General features: G+C 35.5%; 1 protein-coding gene across 1 annotated transcript; it reads right to left on the reverse strand.

The window, feature by feature from the left end:
- Positions 1 to 16: 16 nt before the first annotated feature.
- Positions 17 to 17,694, reverse strand: LOC111049194. The gene is made up of 5 exons (XM_039437533.1): positions 17,442 to 17,694; positions 11,435 to 13,540; positions 2,322 to 2,543; positions 1,178 to 1,424; positions 17 to 369 (listed from the first exon to the last, which is right to left on the reverse strand). The coding sequence occupies exons 2-5, from the start codon at positions 13,452 to 13,454 to the stop codon at positions 309 to 311; spliced, it is 2,550 nt and encodes an 849-aa protein (XP_039293467.1). The 5' UTR covers positions 13,455 to 13,540; positions 17,442 to 17,694; the 3' UTR covers positions 17 to 308.
- Between the last annotated feature and the right edge of the window lie 5,226 nt (positions 17,695 to 22,920).

The following is a 22,920-nucleotide window of genomic DNA, read 5'->3' on the forward strand; positions in this document are numbered from 1 at the left end:
GAGGCACCCTGGCACAAAGGTCGCCCTATGGACACCCCTACATTTAAAACAGCTACATGACCAGGAATGAAGTATATATAACGTTTGATTGAAATGAAATGTTAGGTACTTCGGTTATTCAGGTAGAGAGGGTATTTTGTTAGTTAGGTGTTTTTACAATAAAACAATTTACCACCCAATTAATTATTTTCCAATTCGTAAGACAGAGATAATTCACTAGTCATTAGTATTACATGATAATTTATAGGAATCAATGCCAGCTTAGAAAATAGAAGTAGAATAATGAGATGAATGATTGAGTAATTACCTCAGTTGCTCCACGCCATTACAACCTTCTTGAATGGCACAAAAACTGCATGGTCTGGTTCGCTGCAAAAATTGATAGAAAATCAATACAAACTGATAAATGAAGGATATTTTTCTATTTTTTTTGCTGAGGGTGATGCCCACATAAGCTCTATGCTTGTGCGTGGGTAATGAGGCGGATGATAACGAGCGATGAATGGACCTACAGCATAGGTGGGTTCCGAAACACCGGGAAGCGATTTTACAACACATAAATCATATTCTGAGTTGGCTCAAGCGGTCACCCTTCCATCGGAAGTATCAGGCGCATGATTTTTAACTTATCTAGGCGATAGCTTATCAGCGCGAACACTGAGTGAATATATAGAAACAGTAGATAAAAATGGAAAATGTAAGGTGGAGAAGAGGAGTAGAAGAATGAAAAATCAGATACAGTTTTGTACATAAAATGTTAACAGAGTAGCTCTAATTTGATGATAAATGATCAAAATATAATGAAATTCCTTCTTAATAAATCAGGAATTTTGGCCCAACTCTCATATTTTGTAGAAGCTTCACTGACATCTACCGATACTTGCCACAAATAATGTGACAGCACTTTGTGTATTCTTCAATATACAGTAATTTGTATTACGGTTGTTGATGTTTGGTGTCTGTGCTGCTAGTTGTGACACTTGACAAACACATAACATTCCAGTCACAGTACCATGTGTAATTTTCAATGTAATTTGTGTAACCATTGCTTTTTCGTGTCTGTCGGTTTGAATAGGCCTAATGGTATTTGTAGATAATATGTTTATTTGATTTATTTTGTGAAGCACAAAACTTTGAATTGTTAAAAATGATTTTCTTCAGATAAGAGTATACTAACCAGTCAAAAAACCTGCGGCCGTCGACAGTGCCGTCTGAGTTGCCGATGGCTCTCGGCAGGCGGACTCCGACATGAGGCTCGGTTCGCCCGCCCGGCAGAGGACCCACGTACTTCACTCGCCCCACCACCACTCTGCCGCCCCCCGCTCCACCGCCATCCGGGCCAATCACCTTCACCCAGTAGTCCAGCTTCAGGTCGCGCGCAACACGTGCCAGGAACGGTTGCGCTGATTTCGGCGGCTCGTATTCTGTGCAAAACCAACACATCACCTCAAAACAATTCAATTTTCAAATTACTCTTTTATTACACTCGTATTTTACAGGAAATGGGCTAAATAATGGATTCAAACGTATTCTTAATATAGATAAAAATAGAATATTATAGAAGACTAGCCTTAGGTAACACGTGCCTTGTACTGGGGAAAATTTGGTGTTGTAAAATGCAATCTCCTCATGTCCAGGAAACGAATTGAATAATTATTTATTATTTTTTTCAAAATTACGGGGATAATCAATCTTATAGAGTTGAACATTTCCAGCAAAAAAAAGTGTTTGATAGGTCTCGAACCCGCAACCTCTGATTCAGAAACGCGGACGCTACCAACTAAGCAACAGAGTCACTTGGTAGCTTTGTTTGTTTCAGATTTTATAGTTACGTAAGTTTGAATCACAAATTGAATAAATTTGTTTTAATTATTGAATTGGGATTGAATGATTAATAGCAATGAAAATAAGCCTATGACTATCCTCGGTAAATTTATAATCTTCATGCAAAATCAGACGTGATGATGCATCATTCGTGAGTTTCCTATCCCGTACGTGTTCTTTCCTTCATTATGTTAAAGACTAGCAGGTAACCCGTGTATGTTGAAGACTAGCAGGTAACCCGTGCTACGCGAGGGTCTAATTAAAAACTGACAAACTGAAAACTTGAACTACTGTAATCTTGAAGAATTCAAAATAGGCCTATAATCATTCTCGGTAAATTAAGAATCAATATGAAAAATTTAATGTTAATCAGTTTAGTAGTTGAGAAGTGATGATGCGTCCGTCATTCGTGTATTTCCCGTACGTAAGCCGATTCTTTCCTTAATAATATAATAGATGAAGAAGAAGATAGAGAATGAAGTGATGGGGTGACTGACCTGTGATGGGGTCAGGATCGGAGTGGCGGCGCGGCTTGCGTCTGTGGCGACTGAGGTGCGAGTAGTCGGCTCTGGCTCCGGTGAGCATCGAGTCGATCGACTGGCGCAGGAAGTCCTCTGACTCTTCGATCAGCGAGTCGGTCGAGTCCTCGCCACTGTCCGCCACCTCCAGCGGCAGGCGCAGGTCGGGTAGCGACTGGCCGGGGCGCCGGCACCGCCCCTCTTCAATTAAGCATATTCACAACATTTAATGCGAATACTTAGAAGCTTCTCTGTACATCTACATTAGTGTATAAAAGAATACACATACAAGAGTCAAAGTAGTCCAATGTAATTTTCTTCATTTTTAATTATTGTCAATCTGTTAATCACTGTGATTTGTTAATTTTTGCCGAGGGTGATGCCCACATGAGCTCTAGGCTTGAACATGGGTAATGAGGCGGATGATAATGAGAAATGGATAGACCTAAAGTTTTACTAGGGTTCTAAACCACCAGGAAGCGATTTTACAACTCATGAATCATATTCAGAGGAGTTGTCTTAAGCGGTCACCCTTCCAACGGGAGTAACAGGCGCATAATTCTCAACTTATCTAAGCGATAGCTTATCAGCGCGACCACTGAGTCAATTTGTGATGATCATTCCATTCATTATCCCAATTTCACATTATTACAACATATTTAATGAAATAATGCAACCATTTTTTTCAAGATTGAAGTATTAGATAATTAATAACTAAGATTCTAATTTAATTCGGGCTTACTCACACTTTTAATTACTGTATTAATATATTTTCGGAGATGATTATTTCTCTTACTAGATGTTCAAAAAAATATATGTTTATTCAAAATATTGTTCCCAACATCACAAGATATTCCAAATTGTTCACAACATTTTGATTTAGAAGTGAATAATGTATATTATATAGTGAGGTCCACGTAATAATGGCAATATTGAATTAGCATTGGTGCTGCTATACTTGTCTATCATTTGACAAAACAGATAGCGCTATTATTTCCTGGTTCTTCAACATTGCCAGATCGTTTTTGAAACATGTAGAAATATAATTCACTACCTTTACCTTGACGAAATATTTTATTTCAATTAATTATGAAAATTCATCATTTATTCATTGGGTAATATATTTTCTTGGCGAATAAAATAATTGAAATTGATATCGGTATCAGCTATCAGCTATAAAGAGCAGTGGCAAGGCAGAGAATCGGAAACTTTGTTCTATCTTTCTCCACTGCCATTATAAAGTGGGCCGTACGAAAGAAAAATCAAATTGTGTCTGTTTCCAGATAAAATTTTCCGAATTTTTCATTTTTTTGCCATTTGGTATGTTGTTTCTCAGATAAAAGTTTTGAGACATTCTGATTTTTCTGGTCATATGCTTTGTCTTTTGTTGTTTTTCGTACGGTTGAATTTGAAGTTCATACTCAACATCAGTTTGTACAGATCATTATTTGAACTAAGAAACTTAGTTTGGTCAGAAAGCCTGTTGTTCTACATACACTGTGTTGTACTTGCATCTTGTATGTGTGTGTATATTAATAAACTGTTGATATTGTCAATCAATGATAGCATACAGACATTCACAGTCGTAATCAGACCTCCGTAGAGTGCAGATCGTAGCGAATAATAATATTAGTGTAGAGTAGTTTTAGTAGTGAAAGTGGAACAAGTGGTGTCAACACCAACAACCAGCAGTCTACTCAGCAGTTTTTCAAAGTGAAAACTACTCAACGTTTTTTTCTGAGTGAAAAGTGTGTCACCAAATTTTTCGTTTGAACATTGCTCTCTTTAAAAATTAGGTTCTGTTTCTTTAAAAAACAATTATCAAACTATCAATAAATTATGGTGTTTTGGATCTATCAGCCAATTAAGATGATCCATTCGCCAATAAAACTACCACCATCCGCGCAGCTCGAATACGAGGAAGAGGAGGAAAAGGATGAAATGAATATGCCTCCCGAATTGCCACCGAAAAGTAAAAACGATAGCGGAATACGTTTCGAGGTACGTTCTCTTAAAAATATACAAGAGAAATTTCTAAAATGGGGGAGTGAAATTATCGTGAAAAAAAAGTATCCAGAGAGGACTATGATTCGTTTTTAAATGTGTGCAATGAACTTAACATCAGTATCGAAAGAATAGACGTTAAGCAAAATATACAAGAAAACAAAGCGGAAATGTTTGGAAAAATTCACACTCTGGAGCAGAGTGTGAATAAACTAGCAAGTGAAGTTGCAAAAAGCCACAACAAGCCGATCTCATTTGCTGAGGCCGTGCAACTGCCAAAGAAGAGGACCGCACCTTCTACATTATCGAGTGCCGCCTCCACTGCTGCAGCCACGGAGTCTCCGCCCCGGACCAAGAAGCTGTCGCCCAAGGAGAATGTGATCATCCTGAAGCCAGCAAAAATGGAACGGAAAAGGAACAAAGCGGAAAAATTCGAGAAACAATAAAGAAGAACATCACCCGTGAACAAAATTTGAACATTAAAAAAGCCGTTGATGTCCGTGGTGGGGGTGTGCTGTTAGTGCTTCACCCAAGGGCCAATAAAGAAAATGTTTTGGGTGATAAGGTCCTGCAACATCCAAACATAAAGGTAAGCGAGCCACAATCCAAATTGCCAAGAATAATTCTTTATCACATCGCTGCAGATATAACTGCTGCTGAATTGGCAAACGACGTGTTTGAGAGAAATCTCGAGTCATCGTCATTGAGTAGGGAAAATTTCTTGAGAAACTTCAGGCCGATTTTTAAAATAGGACCGAAAAACAAAAACACCGTGCACTGGGTAGTGGAGTGCACTGGTGAATTGAGAAAAGAATTTATTAACAAATCGCGGATTGGTATTGATTGGAGGGTGTGCCGAGTTGGAGACTATGTTGTCGTCTCTCGTTGCTTCAAGTGCCAAAAAATTTAACATATCAGTAAGCATTGCACTCAAGCACAAAACACCTGTGGTCACTGTTCCACTACAGGACATGATGTTAAAGAGTGCCCTAATAGAGACAAAAAGCCCTCATGTTTAAATTGCCGCAATGATAAAAAAGCTTTCGATCACAAAGTAGGTGACAGAGAGTGCCCTTCCTATCAAAAAGCGCTACAACAAATAATTGATAGAACTGATTATGGAATCTGAAAGAAAAATATTAAATACACTGAGGATAAATAAAAATAATAGTGATAGTAAAATCAAGCAATCAACACAACACAAAATGATTACCTTAAATTCCATCCTTAACAAAATTGATAGTTTCTACGTAACAACTAATACTGATAAAAGTAAGATAAGTCTGGTTTATAATTTTGGTGAGAGGGTTGATGTTATGATATCTTTTACAAAAATAGGAAATATTATTAAAACATCCAAAGGTCTTTCTCTGCTTAGAAATAAAAAATATTTCTCTCTTGAAGAATGGAATCACCTGAATGTGTTACGGGATTCTAATAGTATAAGAGTTTTGTTTTCTGATAAAAACATTCCTATTTTCATATTAAATTATGGTGAAAATGGGATACTTATTGATTTTTTGAATAGAATAAATGATTGGAGTAAATTCAATTACCCTTTGATTATAGGAATTGATTCTTTTAACAATCTGGGTGAAACTTATTTTGATATTCGTGCCACTGAACTCTTGAGTACTGTCATAGGAGCTAGAGATTTGAAGTTTATTTTTTATTATCGAGGTTATTGTGAAATTAATTTTCTTAATATACCTAAGCTATCTGATAGTCCGGGAGTTGAGTACCCTGTGGGTTTCTTTAAAGATAATAATAAACGTGAAGCATTCATGAACTCTATGATTGAATTACGGACCCTACTTCAAAACACTGATAACGATAATGCTAAAATATATAAGAATATTCTTCTTAGGGTCACGCATAGAAACATGTTAATATCAGGTGATGAACTAATAAGCGTCATGAATAACAATATGAACATCTATGATAATAATTTGAAAAGATTCCTATTCAAAACAAACTCTAAATACCGAATGGGATATTACTTGGAGCAGGGTGGAAGTTACGTAGAATTTCAAGAGGATACTTTAAAATTCTCTACTAAAGAACGATATGTTTTAGTCACACGTAATACTACACTTATGCTGAATAGCGAATTAATAAAAACTATAAAAAGAATAACTCTTCATGAGTGTAAACTTCTTAAAATAAAATGGTATGACGGTGTTCCCGGCTGTGGTAAATCTTACTTTATAGTCTCGCATCATGAGCCTGGCAAGGATCTAGTACTCACTCAAACACGGGCAGGTATTAAAGCAATCCATGAAACTGTCATTGAAAGGTATGGTCGAAAACATTGTAATCGTCTTAAGCTTGATTACAGGACAGTTGGCTCATATATAATAAATCATAATCAGAATAAAACATACAATAGAGTTTTTATTGATGAAGCTCTACTTATGCATGCGGGTTACATCGGTTTTATTGCTAACTTGAGTAAGGCCTCAGAAATAATATTGTAGTTGGTGACGCAAACCAAATACCCTATATTGAGAGAAGTAATTATGCCACAAGATGGCATAAAATTTCTGAATTCTGCGAACCTTTTACAAGACAAACGGTAACTCGTAGATGTCCTATCGATGTTTGTTTTGTCCTTTCCACTGTCTATAAAAATATTACGACGCTTAATGAAAGAGCTATCTCAATTCTGCCTACATACAGAAATGGGGAATACCATCTGATACAACCCGACACTTTGATATTGACATTCACCCAAGAGGAAAAACTTATGGTGGGTGATACTATAAAGTGGAGAGAGGATGTTGCACTTCACACAATCCACGAAGCACAAGGGCATACTCATAATTTTTTTTCTAATCAGAATTAAGTACAAGGAGAATGAAATCTATAACAGCATGCCCCATGCGATTGTTGCTTTGTCTAGACACACTGAAACTTTCAGGTATTTAACAACCAGTCTGGTAGATGATGCTGTGGACAAACTAATTAAGAAACTTAAATTCATAGATAGTGAGGGGCTTGTTAAATGGAACAAGGAAAAGAGAAGTGGACCTGATGATGTAAGTTATGAGTGACACTGAAGAAGTTCTTAATATTTTAGAAACAGAAAATGAAACAGATGTAATCGACGATTATTTGAACTATCACTTTCACGAGGACAGAAATAAGGATGCTGAGTGTTTCAATATTATATCTATGAATATACGTAGTTTGAATGCTAATTTCGATCAGTTTATTTGCTGCCTCAATGAATTGAAAACTGATATTCACATTATAATATTAACTGAGACCTGGTTGACTGCAGATGTGCCGTTCATTTTCAATATTCCTGGATATACGGCAATAAATAAGTACACTAAACAGAATAAATGTGATGGATTATGCATGTACATAAAAGATTGCATAAGATTCAATGAAGTTTCACTCGATATTACTGATGCCAATGTAGTTAGTGCTGACTTAAGAATTGATGATTTTATTGTGATTGGGGTTTATAGATCACCAAGTAATCAAAATATTGATAATTTTCTTAATAGTCTGAGTAATGAAATCAGTAAAATTCCTAATGGAATAAATGTATGTGTGGCGGGAGACATGAATATAAATACACATTCAACTAGTGTTCCTGTTCAAGATTATCTGCATATTTTCAATAGTAATGGCTATAAGTCAAATTCAAATTCAAATTCAAATGATCTTTATTCACAAAAAAAAAGTAACACAGCAGCAGAAACATTAGATAAATAGTGAATATTCCCCACAAAGACAACAAGTCTGGGTGTGGGAATTCTTAAGTCTTACATAACTGGTGATACCAGAGTAACAACCACAACAAATTCTTGCATTGACCACATTTTTTATAAAAATTCAGGCAACCATTCTATGTCCATTAAAGGAGCTATATTTAGGACCACCATAACTGACCACTACGCGGTTGTACTGAACATGGTGAAGGATCCTATCAATAAGGATAATAGAAACGTATTGATAGACACATTAACTAGAATCAACTATCATGCACTATTGGAACGCATAAGGAATGAAGATTGGGAAGAAATCTATACCGTGAATGGAAGCATTGACACTATTGTGGATAAATTTGTCGATCGTTTGACGAGTCTCATCAATCAATGCAAGAAGGTATAAGTGATACCTAACAGACTTCGTCCCCTGAAGCCCTGGATATCTGAAGGCATCATAAGATCAATAATCACGCGGGACAAGATGCATTCTAGACTCAGAAGAGATCCTAATAACAATATCTTAAAGAATGAATATAAGGCTTATCGTAATGGTTTGAATAAGATAATAAATCATGCAAAGGAAGTCTACTATAAAGGGAAAATTGAAAATTGTAATAACAACAGCATGAAGTTGTGGAAGTGCATAAACGAAGTTATAGGTGAGGACAGTATCAAGGACAAGAGTACTGAACTTGATGCTCACTCCCCCAACAATTATTTCACAAATGTGGGTAAATTACAAGCTCAAACTATCAATATCCCTGATAATATTGGTGATCGATTTCCTGCAATACATATCGATAATACGTTTTTTATGAGACCAACGTGCCCAGTTGAAGTTGAGGCAACTATTAAAGATCTAAAGAACAACTGCAGTCCTGGTATTGATGGTCTAGGTAATATTACGCTGGAGAAAATAGCCAATTTTATATCTCAACCTCTCGCTTTCATTTTTAATAGATTCTTTGAGGAGGGATATTTTCCCGAGTACCTCAAATCAGCCAAAATAAAACCTCTATTCAAACAAGGTGACCCGACTAATCCCTGTAATAAATTATAGACCGATTAGTCTTATCAGCAACCTTGCTAAAATAATGGAGAAACTAATAAAGTCAAGAGTTGTTTCTTTCTTGAATCTTAACAAAATAATCAACAAGAACCAATTCGGTTTAAAAATGGTAAAAGTACATCTGACGCTCTAATAAAATTCATTGACATTCCTTATGAATACTTCAATTCTTCCCATTCAACCATCACTGGCAGCTTAAGGTGAATCTCACCGTAAGTAAATACTAATAGAAAGTTGATAAACTAGAAATTCATTGTTCAATTAGGCTTTAAAAATAATAACGCTGGAAAATATTTCTGAAGCTTATGCTACTTTTCAATATAATTCTTATCTAAAATATCTTTAAAATTTAGGAAGTGTGCAATTTCTTGAAGTTTCATTTTTTGGTATTGTCTTTCAATCAGTTTTATTAAATCTATTCAAGAGTTGTCCTTCTAAGTTTTAAACCGCCGCCGCCGATTTTTCATTTTTTTTCAATTCATTTAAAACACACAAAACAAGACAAAACAAAATTACAAAGATTCACGAAACAATAAAACACAATAACATGTTACAAATATAAAATAACCATGGGCTTAGTGTTTGGGTGTGTTGCAGAAGAGAAAAAAAGAGAGGAAGATACCTAGCCAACTATGGTTTCCCATGTAATAGGCAGGCAAAGAAGAGAAGAGAAGTAATGAGGAAGAAGAGGAAGGGAGAAATGGGGGGAAGGAAGAAAACAGAGGAATAGGTACTCAAAATAAAGGTAAGCGAGTCCACTGAAAAATAAAAAAACTAATGAAGAAACAATGCTGGAGCAGAAATCTCGAGTCATATGTCTAAATGGAAGAATAAATTACTGTATGTCCAGTTTTTTATATCCAGTTTGATTTTTCCGCTGATCTTATTGTCCATGAGAAAGTGATTTGGAATGAGGTTTATTATTTTAGTACCTATGTAAATTGATTGCCTCCTTATACATTCAATATTAGTGTTATAGGTTACATATTTGTTAGCAGTGCCCCTTAGATTATAATAATTAAGAGTAGAGTTTATTGTGAGAGGAAAATCGGATCTATATTTTATTAAGTACTCAATTACGGTTTTTATGTATAATTGACGTATAGTCATGACCTCAAAATCACTAAAAACCATATCCGTTGGATAGAGCCTGAGTTTGCTTAATATAGTTTTAATTATCAGTTTTTGTGCTACAAATAATTCAGCAATATGACAGTTGAAACAGCCTCCCCAAACAACTTTGCCATACTGCAGAATTGACTTGTCTAGAGCATGATACATCATTTTCAGGTGGTTCTTATTAAGAATTCTGTTAACTTGCTAAAATTTAAATATAAATATCTAATTTTTCTACATATGTATTTAATATGAACATCCCATTTAAGGTTTTCATCAATTATGATTCCCAAATACTTAGTATTATTGACTTTTTTAATGGTGGGACAATCACAATTACCCATGTTTAAATTGCACTGAGAATGGAGTCTCAAATCTTGATTCTCGTTAGGCTGCCTAAATTACTACGTCAATTATACATAAAAACCGTAATTGAGTACTTAATAAAATATAGATCCGATTTTCCTCTCACAATAAACTCTACTCTTAATTATTATAATCTAAAGTTATGTAATTGAGAAAGTTATGTAATTAGTTTTTTCAATATTTAAACTTAAGGTATTCTTATCTAACCACTTCTTAATTAAAAGCATATTATTTTCAGCTATGGTATGAACTTCATTCCATGAATTACCGTGAAAAATAGCTGCAGTATCATCTGCAAAGGATATCACAGTTGAGTTTAGAAGTCTTAAATTTAAAAAGTCATTTACATAGAGTATGAAAAGGATGGGAAAAAGTACAGTACCTTGAGGAAGACCATAAGAAGTTAAGTTAGTTACACTGTATTGATCATTTATGGCTAGGGACTGGGTTCTATTACTCAGATAGCTTTTGAACAATTTAAGCGAGACTCCTCTGAAACCATAGGACTACAGTTTATTGAACAAAGTATTATGAGGTATTGTATCAAAAGCTTTGCGTATATCCAGGAAGACCGCAATAGTTTTCTTATTGGAGTTTATTTTATCAGATAAAGTATTGATGTAAATTTCACCACAGATTTTTTACATAATCCCAAACAAACTTTCGTCAAAATTAATTCTCCGTAATGATGATAGTAACAGAAAACTGGATTTGAAATGTATTATACTTGTCATGAGAAAGAGGAGTAAAATACTAATAGAATACGAATACTGTAGTAATCTATAGATTTGAAACGAACTGGAACATTGACTTACCTTGAAAGGTGACCCGATTCCTAGCCTTGCGGAAGGGGGCGCGTCCACACGACGCTGATGACGACATAAACCTCGAGTCCGACCTGCGGCCGCTCCCTCCCCCCACCCCACCGTCCTGATGCAAGGGGATGCTCCTCGAGCGACGACAGTGCGTCGGTGACGAGGGCACCGACCAGTTGGCGCCTCCGCGTGACGTCATCGAACCCCAACACGTGTCCGTCGACGAAGTGCTTGGCCGCATCGAGTGACGCCTCCTGGGTTGGTGGTCGACTAGGTCCTGGGCCGACGGCGACTGCATCATCGACAACATCGAAGATCCGCCTCCACTCCTGTAGCAATCCCAGCTGCTCATCTGGCCCGTGCACTCACATGGCGACCATCCCGAACACATCACATCCGGGTTCTTCATGTAGGAAAAGGCCCGCGGATAATTTTTACACAACATACTCGCATTGATATTCACGCCCTCATTATTACACAGATGATCAGCACTCCTAGACAACTCCGGCACCATACTTGTGAAATTGATATCAGACAATAACACCCTCCTAGCCTCCTGTGTCTTCTCACACAGCTTCAACGAGTGCTTTCTGGGAGGAGTCTGCACAGGGAACGCGAATTTAGACGGTAACGTCGTGAACTGATAGGACACCTTGTGTGCCAGATAACTCTCCGACCGCCAGTGGGCTGGAAGCGCTGTGATATCTGTCTGAGCTTCTGACTCCTGTTTACTTGTCTCCTTCTCTACCAAAATCGGACGAGCCGTGCGTTGTTTGATGCTATTATTGTGCTGCATAAATTTGACAGCCAACGGTCGTGTGGGCTGTGGTGTACTACCACTACAATCCAGCAACTGACTTCTACTACCAGACAATGTGCGGATTATAGGGCGGTGAGGAGCGGGATCCGGTAAGGTATACCGTCTTCCCTGATCAGGCATGTGAGGCTCATCATTCTCATCAAATATGCCACACTTGGAAATATCTGTCTCAACCAGCACAGAATGTGTCCATCGTTTCTTGGTATCACCATCCAAACCGTCATTGCCACCACCTTTACTAGGCCAACAGTCAGTTTCAGCAATCGAAACTAGATCCTCTTGAAGTGCACTCAACTCTTTGGTGTCCTCAGTCGTGAATATGAGCTCAATATCATCCACCTCCTCAGAGTCCTCCGACTCTCCTTTGGTTATCTTCGGCTTATTATCATCCTCCTCATCCCCTGTTTTATTTTCCTCTCCATTCTGTAGATTATCACTATCTGTTTCAAACACTTCATCTCTCTCATCGTAACCCTCTACTTCGTCCTCTTCCACTACTTCATCTAGCTCATCTGTTACTTGTTCTGATTCTTTCTCTTTCACAGTGTCTGGTTCCATTGAGACTTTTATTTGTGGGGGAGCGTGCAATATTGTTTTTAAATTCCCATTACTAGAGAATGAAGCCTTCGAGGTGTCTAAAATCGTATTTGAATTTCTGTTACTATAGGAAACAGACCTGGGTGATGCCTCCAAATTTTCGTTATCAGACAATAATACAGATCTAGGAACCTTCAAAATCGTCTTTAAATTTCCGGTACTAGGTGACACAGTGGTGGGAACGTTAAGAATAGAATTCAAATTTCCATTACTAGATGGCAATATTCTGGGCACGTCTAGAATGACATTCAAATTTCCGTTACTAGCCGATACAGTCCTGGGGACGTCATAAATAGCACTTAAATTGCCATGGCTAGCCGACACAGCCCTTGTACCGTTAGTAATAGCGTTCAAATTGCCGTGACTAGCTGAAAGCGCCCGTTGTCTCAAAATATGATTCTCCAACGATAATTTCTCAATAGTGCTGGTATAAAGGGACTGATCAAAATTAGTCTGGAACTTTGAGCGCAGCGAATGAAGCTCGGCGCGAGATTGCTCCAAAGCGACGCGGAGAGAGATTACAGTTTGGTGGAGAGCGCGAACTGTCTCCAAACTCCTCAAATCGTGACCGAGCGAGACCTGGCCTTCACTCCCAAATTCCATTTATCGGCAACTGCTCTCATGACTAGCGGATTGGGCAGCGGGTCAACATGAAAATTTAAATTGTGTCGAGATGTTGAGAATCAGCGCTGAAATAGGAGAGAGAAAAATGAGATCAGTTTGAGATTAATACAAGTTTTGTATAGAACAATTACAATGAATTGTGTGCTGTGCTGTTAGTGTTAGTGAAGGGTTTTGTATTTTCTGGCTTCAAATTCATCAAGTTTTTTCAATATTTTCTCATTTATTGATACATTTTCAAGTTTTAATTTTCAGTAATAATTCATCGGTTCACCCTACTTATTTATTTATATGTTTACATATCCCATTTAAACTATATTTATCAAAAATGGAGAGAAAAAGTTTTGGGTTTATCCTGTTTATTCACTACCAATAATTAATTTAATGTTGTGATTGAGGAATAAAATAAATAAATAAAAATCTACTTGTGAAAAAATTATAGATAGCCTATAAAGAATGTTTGATTATGACTTATAAGCATTGAAATGAAGAAGCATTGATTGATAAAAGCCAATGCGCAGGAGTGCAATGAGGAAAATAAACTATTTTAATTGACTTTGATTTATTTTTTCATTCGGGCAAGTTATTGTAGCCTATATTATTTGGATTGATTGCTGATTGAGAAAGTTTCTGGATTGATTCTTATTTTATAATGTAAAAATGGTAGAATAGGCCTATAGAAAAATAAAAACGTGAAGAGAATATTGTAATCGACAATAGCATCAAAAATTTATTGTTTAATTCTGCTATTCAGAGATAACATTTGTAATCAGCTTATAGATTACCTGGAGGATAACGACATTCTTTGTAATAAGCAATATGGTTCCGCAGATCCAAGTCTACCAAATTGTTACTAATGGATTTCCTCAACTACTGTATTGATGCGATTGAGTCGGGAGAGGCGGTAATCACTTGTTTTGCCGACCTCTCCAAGGCTTTTGACTGTGTAAATTTAGATCTGTTAATGAATAAACTCAGACTTCATGGTTTTGGGGGCTCTGCATTGAAATGGGTGGATTCGTATATGACAAACAGGTATCAAGTCACACAGATTCAACATGAAACTAAAAAATAAATAAAATTCACACGATCAAAGCCTGAATTAATTGTTTCTGGGGTCCCTCAGGGTTCTATTCTGGGCCCCTTATTGTTCTTGATCTATGTGAATGATGTTGCAGGGTCGGTTCCCATTGAGAATCTGTATGTTTTTGCAGATGATACGACTCTGGTGACAAGAAGCCAAGACTTGAGAAAATTGGAAATTGAATCCTATGTTAAGATGAATAGTCTTTGCCAATATTTTGCAAATAATAAATTGATGTTGAATGCCTCGAAAACAAATTATATGTGTTTACAAACCCATCAGAGTAGGAGGTTAAGACACAATGAAACACCTAAATTATTCATTGGAGAGTCGGAATTGGTAATCAAGAGCTCAACGGACTTCTTAGGAGTGAGACTGGAGGAAGGGCTGGGTTGGGGGGAACAATTGGATAAGATTGAAAGTAAATAGCGAGTTGAATTTTTGTCTTAAGGAGTTTAAGTAAATTAAATAATAGGCTAAGCCTCTATTGGAGTCGGTCTATCATTGCTTGGTGGAGTCACATATATTACATATTCAGTGGCCCTATGGGGAGCTAGAGAGAGTAACCTTCAGCAAATTTTCATTTGTCAAAAGAAAGCATTGCGCACTATGTTGAGGTTGCATCCACAAACACATTGTAGGGACTATTTTATTGAAATGGAGGTTCTCAGTGTTCCCTGTCTCTATATTTTGGAAATGTGTGTATATATTAGAAGGTGTTCACTACAGACTATTAATAAGACGCATGAATATAATACACGGCATAAGTGTACCTTCTCGGAATATCATAGATTGACTTTGTATGAAGAAAAACCCAGTTATATTGGTAGAAAGATTTACCAAGTACTACCAATTCGGTTGCGAGAAATATTAACGATAAAAGAGTTTACACGAAGTTTGAAATTATTTCTAAAGGTACTTTTATAGTCTGAAGGACTATTTTGACTACTGTAATAAGAGTCAAAGACAAATAGTAATTATACAGGGTGATTCTTAATTATGGTAAAATAATTTAATACGTGATAGTAGAGGTAAAAATAAGAAAAAAAGCTCTTATAAACATATATCCATAAACGCTTCATTAGCGAGCTATACAGGGTGAAAGATTTCGCCCGGAATTCAGTTCCTCTGGTGAAATACACCGATGCTGAATTGTTTGGGGACTAGTTTTTGAAAAACTTATCATGGATTCATATGGAAAAATGTCTGAAACATTGAATAAAACTAGTCTGGAAGCTGTAGTGTGCGTAGTCTTCGAGAAAAAAGTTGAAAAGGCAAAACATCTAAGTAGAAAAACACAGACTTATAAGTTTGATGCCCAATAACTTTCTTTAATGACCAGTAAACAAATAATTTTTCGCAATACAAATTGAAGAGAATTTAATTCTGAAAAGGATCATGTAAGCTGTGTAAACTAAATTTGAATAAAAGTTCAATAAAATGTATTCTTATGTAGTACATTACACCACAAAAATTTGCTGTTTCATGAGGAGAGAACTAATAACTCATAGGTTGTAGCTGATTGCAAATAGAATATTCGGTTTTTTATGAAGTTTTATTTTTATATGAAAGTAACATATCTAAATGACATTAAACTTATACCAGAAGACTAAAGACGATGTCCAAAGTGACCTCCGTTGTTCTTAATGCATATGTTCAGACGTCTTCTCATGGATTGTCGGACCCGTTCAAATATTTCAGGAGTCTGCTTTATCATTTCTATTCCGTTCAAAATCCTTAATCGGAGTTCTTCAATGATATCAATCGGAGTATTGTAAACTAAGGTTTTCAAGTGTTCCCAAGATAAAAATTCAAAGGATTTAAGTGTGGTGACCTAGCTGGCCATGGTACTGGCCCACCTCGGCCTATCCATTGATTTGGAAAGCTGTGATTCAAGTGTTCACGAACAGCAACACTGAAGTGTGCTGGAGCTCCATCTTGCATAAACCACATGTTTTGGTGCAACTGAAGAGGTACATCTTCAAGTAAGATAAATAGCTCCTCTCTCAAAAGGTTTCAGTAGATTATGCCATTAAACCTGCAAGGAAGCTCAAACAGAAGTAGATGATCTCCTATGATTCCTGCCCAAATGTTTCCTGAAAACTGATGTTGTGGACGATTAGGCTTGATGGCATGAGGAATCTCATCTGCCCAAATATGTTGGTTGTGGACGTTAACGATAGCTAATCTTGTAAAGTGTACCTCGTCAGTAAATAGAACGGTTTTTCAAAAACTAGTCCCCAAACAATTCAGCATCGGTGTATTTCACCAGAGGAACTGAATTCCGGGCGAAATCTTTCACTCTGTATAGCTCGCTAATGAAGCGTTTATGGATATATGTTTATAAGAGCTTTTTTTCTTATTTTTACCTCTAATATCACGTATCAAATTATTTTACCATAATTATGAATCACCCTGTATACTAGATATAAATTTCATGAAAAATTAATGGTGTCTAGCTTTTGCTAGCACTTTGACTTGTCTGACGCCGTTGAGACCAACCAGACGTAATATATATCTATCTATCTAGAGCTTTTTACCGTACCGTACTATAAAAACGTTTGAGTAGAGATGGGCGTTGGTATATCATAAAATCTTCTAATAACCTAAAATGATTGAAGCGGAGCTTTTTATTTTGGAAATTGTTAGACAAAATAGAATATTCAAAATTTATCACAGCTCAAAAAACTTAGGTAGTGCTTCATCCAATGATCAAAATAAGTTCCGTTATTAAAATGATTCAATAAATATAAATGATTCAAAATAAGTTATTATTGTTTTATACTTTGAAAAAAATAATGTTGATGGCAAATTCAATCAAACTAGTTTAATAAATTAAGATAACATTATATACAATAATAAGGCTAAATAAAAGTAGAACCAACCTGTCAATCGTTAATCTGAAGCTTGCAATCCCAGTTGTATATTACACTATACCATAGCTTACAAATAATAATTGGTATCAATAATGATTATTAAAATGCAATTTAAACATGAATACAAGCATAATATTTTTTTTAAATACGCATATCTTTACACTTCAATTAGAAAAACAACAATTTACCTATCACACCATAATTATTATTGGATACCGACTAGCAAATAGCAAACAAAATTTTGACAGTGGCACTGACAAACAGCAGACGACGTTACTACGAGACGAAAAGCAGCACATTTCAGCCAACTGAAACAAACACTTCCAAGATATTTTTTTATTTTCTTCGATTCTATTCAATATCATTTAGAACTTTTCTGATCGAATATCTATCAGTTGATTCAAATTCGTTGAAAATTTTAATCATTCTGAGCCAGATCAAACATAGTATATTATTGAAAAAGTTTAATTTTTCGTAACTTGTAGTGGCAACATTGTTCGTGTCCTGATCAACGAGCTAAATTTTTCTGAAAATTTTAATCATTCTGAGCCAGATCAAACATAGTATATTATTGAAAAAGTTTAATTTTTCGTAACTTGTAGTGGCAACATTGTTCGTGTCCTGATCAACGAGCTAAAATATAGTAACTCTATACTAACTGGAATGGACTAGCAACACAAAGAAAGTGAGGCAGCTGATAAAGATAGGCAACCCGCATTGCTGTGGGATTCGTCATTTTGTAACACATTGGCTCTCATGGGAAAATGCATTGCACAGTTTCAATTTCTATTTTATTTCTATATTGTATGTCTTATTCCATGGAAGCGTTATTTTTCCTTTATTGAGCAGTTCACTGTTAACTTTTTGAGAGCAAAAATGATGAAATAGGTTGAATATGAATAAAGAAGAGATTTTTTTCATTTGTAACTGCAGTAGTTTTAGTATTGTCAACTTTTCACAAGCAAGGGAATAACTTTGGGCCAGATTTCAGAGAAGCTCATCATTTATTAATTTTTATTTATTTAACAAGGACAAATATAAACTGTCATGAAATGATTGGGAATGAAAAAACATGCTCATAGTCCTTATTATTCCAATCCCGAATTTTGTTTGTACACAGTCAAAGGAGGGCTGTGTTTAATTGAAACTATTAAACACAGTCTTATGTTTATTTTGATAGGATATACCATTTTTTTGGATTATATGATTTATTGTTATTGTCAAAGGAAAGATTTATGATTTATTGTTTGAGGAAATATCTCAATTTTATAATATAGGCCTACTGAATGAAAATGCCAAATACTTGGGAGTACACATTGCTGACAATCTACGTTGGGAAGAACACATTAATAATGTTGCTAAGAGATTAAACGTAGTGTGTTGCCTTGCACGTCGCCTGCAGAAAGTAGTGGACACTGAAGTATTGATGAAAGTTTATTATGGCTGCTTACACAGTGTTTTAACATATGGCATCATATTCTGGGGAATTTGCACAGAAGCAGAAAGAGTATTCTTACTGCAAAAAAGAATAGTCAGAATTATAAGTGGTGCACACTATATTGAACATTGCAAACCAATATTCAGGAAGTTACAAGTGTTAACATTAACGGATGTGTACATACTGGAGTCAGCGACAACAATCCTGAAATATCCTGATCATTTTGAAAGAAACTCCAGAATTCACCACCACAATACTAGGCAGAGAGGGAACGTCCACATAGATAGACAACGGACAACACTAGCCTTGAATAGTACGAGGAATGTAGCCAGCAGGGTGTTTAACAGGCTCCCCTTAGACATAAGGAGGTATAGTGATCCTGCAATCTTCAGAAAATCTTTGAAGACATATCTGCTGGAAAAGAACTACTATTCCATGAAAGAGTTCTGGGAGGATGTCTGACCTCAAGTTGAATCGGACAAACGACGACCATGGCTGCAAAGCTTCCAGTGGGATCATCACAAGTATGCAAGTAAGTATACTTACAGCAGGCTATGAATGTAGAATTATGTAAGTGTGCATTGATGTAATTTCAAATTATGTAAGAGTGGGAGTTTCAGAAATGATGCAAAGAAATCTATGAACAAACATTTATATTAATTATTGTTTATAATAATTATGACCATATGATAAGCAAACAGTAAAACATGCTACATAATTACCAGAGTAAAATGAACAATTTGAAATCAAAAGGTTTCAAAAATTAATTACAATTCAGCTGATAACAATCTCATATTTTTTACAATAAAAGTAGGTAAATAGAATGAATTATGTGGACTCACGATGATTCAATAACACAGGATTATTGAATATGTAATGATAGCAATATACTAGGTATTCTGATAGCATTTCAAATCATGTAAGTGTGGGAGTTTCAGAAATGATGCAAAGAAATCTATGAACAAACATTTATATTAATTATTGTTTATAATAATATGACCATATGATAAGCAAACAGTGAAATATGCTAAATAATTTATTATTATAATATTATAAATTGTATGATTATTCATTTGAAACGGAAAGGTTTCAAAAATTAAATCACAATTCAGCTGATACGGTAGCAATATCATATTTTTCAAAATAAAAGTAGGTACCTAAAATAAATATTATGTCATCTCATGATGATAACACAGAATTATTAATCATTTGTATTCATTTTTTTCGAATAAGGATTAATTTGTTCTTTAACTATGTTCTTTATTCTAGATGCTATAAAGTAGGCCTAAATTTTCAATTAGCATAGAAACTATCACCATATACTAGGAATATAACCAAATTTGTTGTTTTAATTTTGGTCAAATAAACTGATCAATATAGAAAAAAATATTAGAAATGTTTGTAAAACAAAAAGGTTACTTCAAATTAATTAATAGACTAAAAATATTTGACTTGCCTGTGAAATGGTATTTCATTTCCTTTAACATGCCCATTCTTGCATCCAAATGCAACACAATACATCACCATTTCTCGGTCGTATTTTTATTCAATTCTACGCATTTTACGACAAATACATCACAATATTTAAGAAGAAAAGGTTGTGATCTAATACTGATAGCCTTAATACTCATTCAAACCTGCTTAAATGTGTGAGTACGAGAGAGAAGAATCCCACACGGTAGGCCTGTCTCACTCACTCCGCCTGACACACTTTTGGCTGTAGCTTAGCATTGGATAGCCCCTTCCAGTTAGTATAGAGTTCACTGTCGCCTACTAGATCTACCAGTAGGGGAACCACCATAGCATCGACAAACCACAGCATCGACACGACATAGCATCGACAAACCATAGCACCGACACGACATAGCACCGACAAACCATAGCATCGACAAGTAAAATGAAATTAGGCCTGCCACCACAGCCTCGACACGACAGCATCGACAAGTCACGTGGTACATCTATGGAAGTGTGACCAACTTACTTAATGAACATGCAATAATATAATAAATGAAGTCTTTAGTAGAATAATAAATAGAAAACAATTATTATCAACAGCTTTTCAAATGAAATTTTTATTTATCATTGAAATATATTGAGCCTCAGGCTTAATGATATAATGAAATATACAATGTACGGACTTTTGTTTTCTTTTTGGATAAGTTTTTAGGTTATTTCTATTTTGCGCGGTTATTCGATATCGGTTCTCGGTTCATAGATGTGTCACGTGACTTGTCGATGCTATGGTTTGTCGGTGCTATGGTTTGTCGATGCTATGTCGTGTCGATGCTGTGGGAGTACACATTGCTGACAATCTACGTTGGGAAGAACACATAATAATGTTGCTAAGAGATTAAACGTAGTGTGTTGCCTTGCACGTCGCCTGCAGAAAGTAGTGGACACTGAAGTATTGATGAAAGTTTATTATGGCTGCTTACACAGTGTTTTAACATATGGCATCATATTCTGGGGAATTTGCACAAGAGTATTCTTACTGCAAAAAAGAATAGTCAGAATTATAAGTGGTGCACACTATATTGAACATTGCAAACCAATATTCAGGAAGTTACAAGTGTTAACATTAACGGATGTGTACATACTGGAGTCAGCGACAACAATCCTGAAATATCCTGATCATTTTGAAAGAAACTCCAGCATTCACCACCACAATACTAGGCAGAGAGGGAACGTCACATAGATAGACAACGGACAACACTAGCCTTGAATAGTACAAGGAATGTAGCCAGCAGGGTGTTTAACAGGCTCCCCTTAGACATAAGGAGGTATAGTGATCCTGCAATCTTCAGAAAATCTTTGAAGACATATCTGCTGGAAAAGAACACTATATCCATGAAAGAGTTCTGGGAGGATGTCTGACCTCAAGTTGAATCGGACAAACGACGACCATGGCTGCAAAGCTTCCAGTGGGATCATCACAAGTATGCAAGTAAGTATACTTACAGCAGGCTATGAATGTAGAATTATGTAGGTGTGCATTGATGTAATTTCAAATTATGTAAGAGTGGGAGTTTCAGAAATGAAGCAAATAACGAAGAAACATTTTATTATATTATATGATAAGCAAACAGTAAAACATGCTACATAATTACCAGAGTAAAATGAACAATTTGAAATCAAAAGGTTTCAAAAATTAATTACAATTCAGCTGATAACAATCTCATATTTTTTACAATAAAAGTAGGTAAATAAAATGAATTATGTGGACTCACGATGATTCAATAACACAGGATTATTGAATATGTAATGATAGCAATATACTAGGTATTCTGATAACATTTCAAATCATGTAAGTGTGGGAGTTTCAGAAATGATGCAAAGAAATCTATGAACAAACATTCATATTAATTATTGTTTTATAATAATTATGACCATATGATAAGCAAACAGTGAAATATGCTAAATAATTTATTATTATAATATTATAAATTGTATGATTATTCATTTGAAACGGAAAGGTTTCAAAAATTAAATCACAATTCAGCTGATACGGTAGCAATATCATATTTTTCAAAATAAAAGTAGGTACCTAAAATAAATTATGTCATCTGTTAAACCATAGAGCGGCTGTTTGGTGTCAAAGACCTTAAAGATCTCTTTAAGGTCTTTGGTTCGTGTGTATACAGCGCTCTCAATGTGTTACACGGCCAACTAAGGGCAGCCATGACAGTGAGAGGCAAGATTTCAAGAAGAGCCAGTCTGCCACTGCAGGAATAGGTGTGTTTTTGTGAGTTAAATTGATTTCTATGACTAATTATGATATTTATGATTTTTATGATGATGATGATGATGATGATGGTATTGCAAACTTGACTGGAATGAACTTTAGTCATCAGCTTACATTATATAATCATGTTAGGCCGGTATTAGATGGTAATAGTTCTATGATATGAAAAAATATGAAAATATGATTTCATACAACTTATTTCATATGATCTACATATGACAAAAATATTACTGTCTAATACCGGCCTTAGTTTGTTATTTTTTCACTATCATACTTTGCCTTCTTGTTTTGAACTTAGAGATATGTAA

This window comes from Nilaparvata lugens, chromosome 1 (assembly GCF_014356525.2).
Source record: "Nilaparvata lugens isolate BPH chromosome 1, ASM1435652v1, whole genome shotgun sequence".
Taxonomy (NCBI): Eukaryota; Metazoa; Arthropoda; class Insecta; order Hemiptera; family Delphacidae; genus Nilaparvata; species Nilaparvata lugens.

Coding starts and splice junctions, on each gene's coding strand:
- LOC111049194 (XM_039437533.1), bottom strand. CDS start 13,454: ATGGAATTTGGGAGTGAAGGCCAGGTCTCGCTCGGTCACGATTTGAGG. Junction 1,425..2,321: donor CGATCCTGACCCCATCACAG/GTCAGTCACCCC, acceptor GGTTTTGCACAG/AATACGAGCCGCCGAAATCA. Junction 370..1,177: donor GGCCGCAGGTTTTTTGACTG/GTTAGTATACTC, acceptor CAATTTTTGCAG/CGAACCAGACCATGCAGTTT.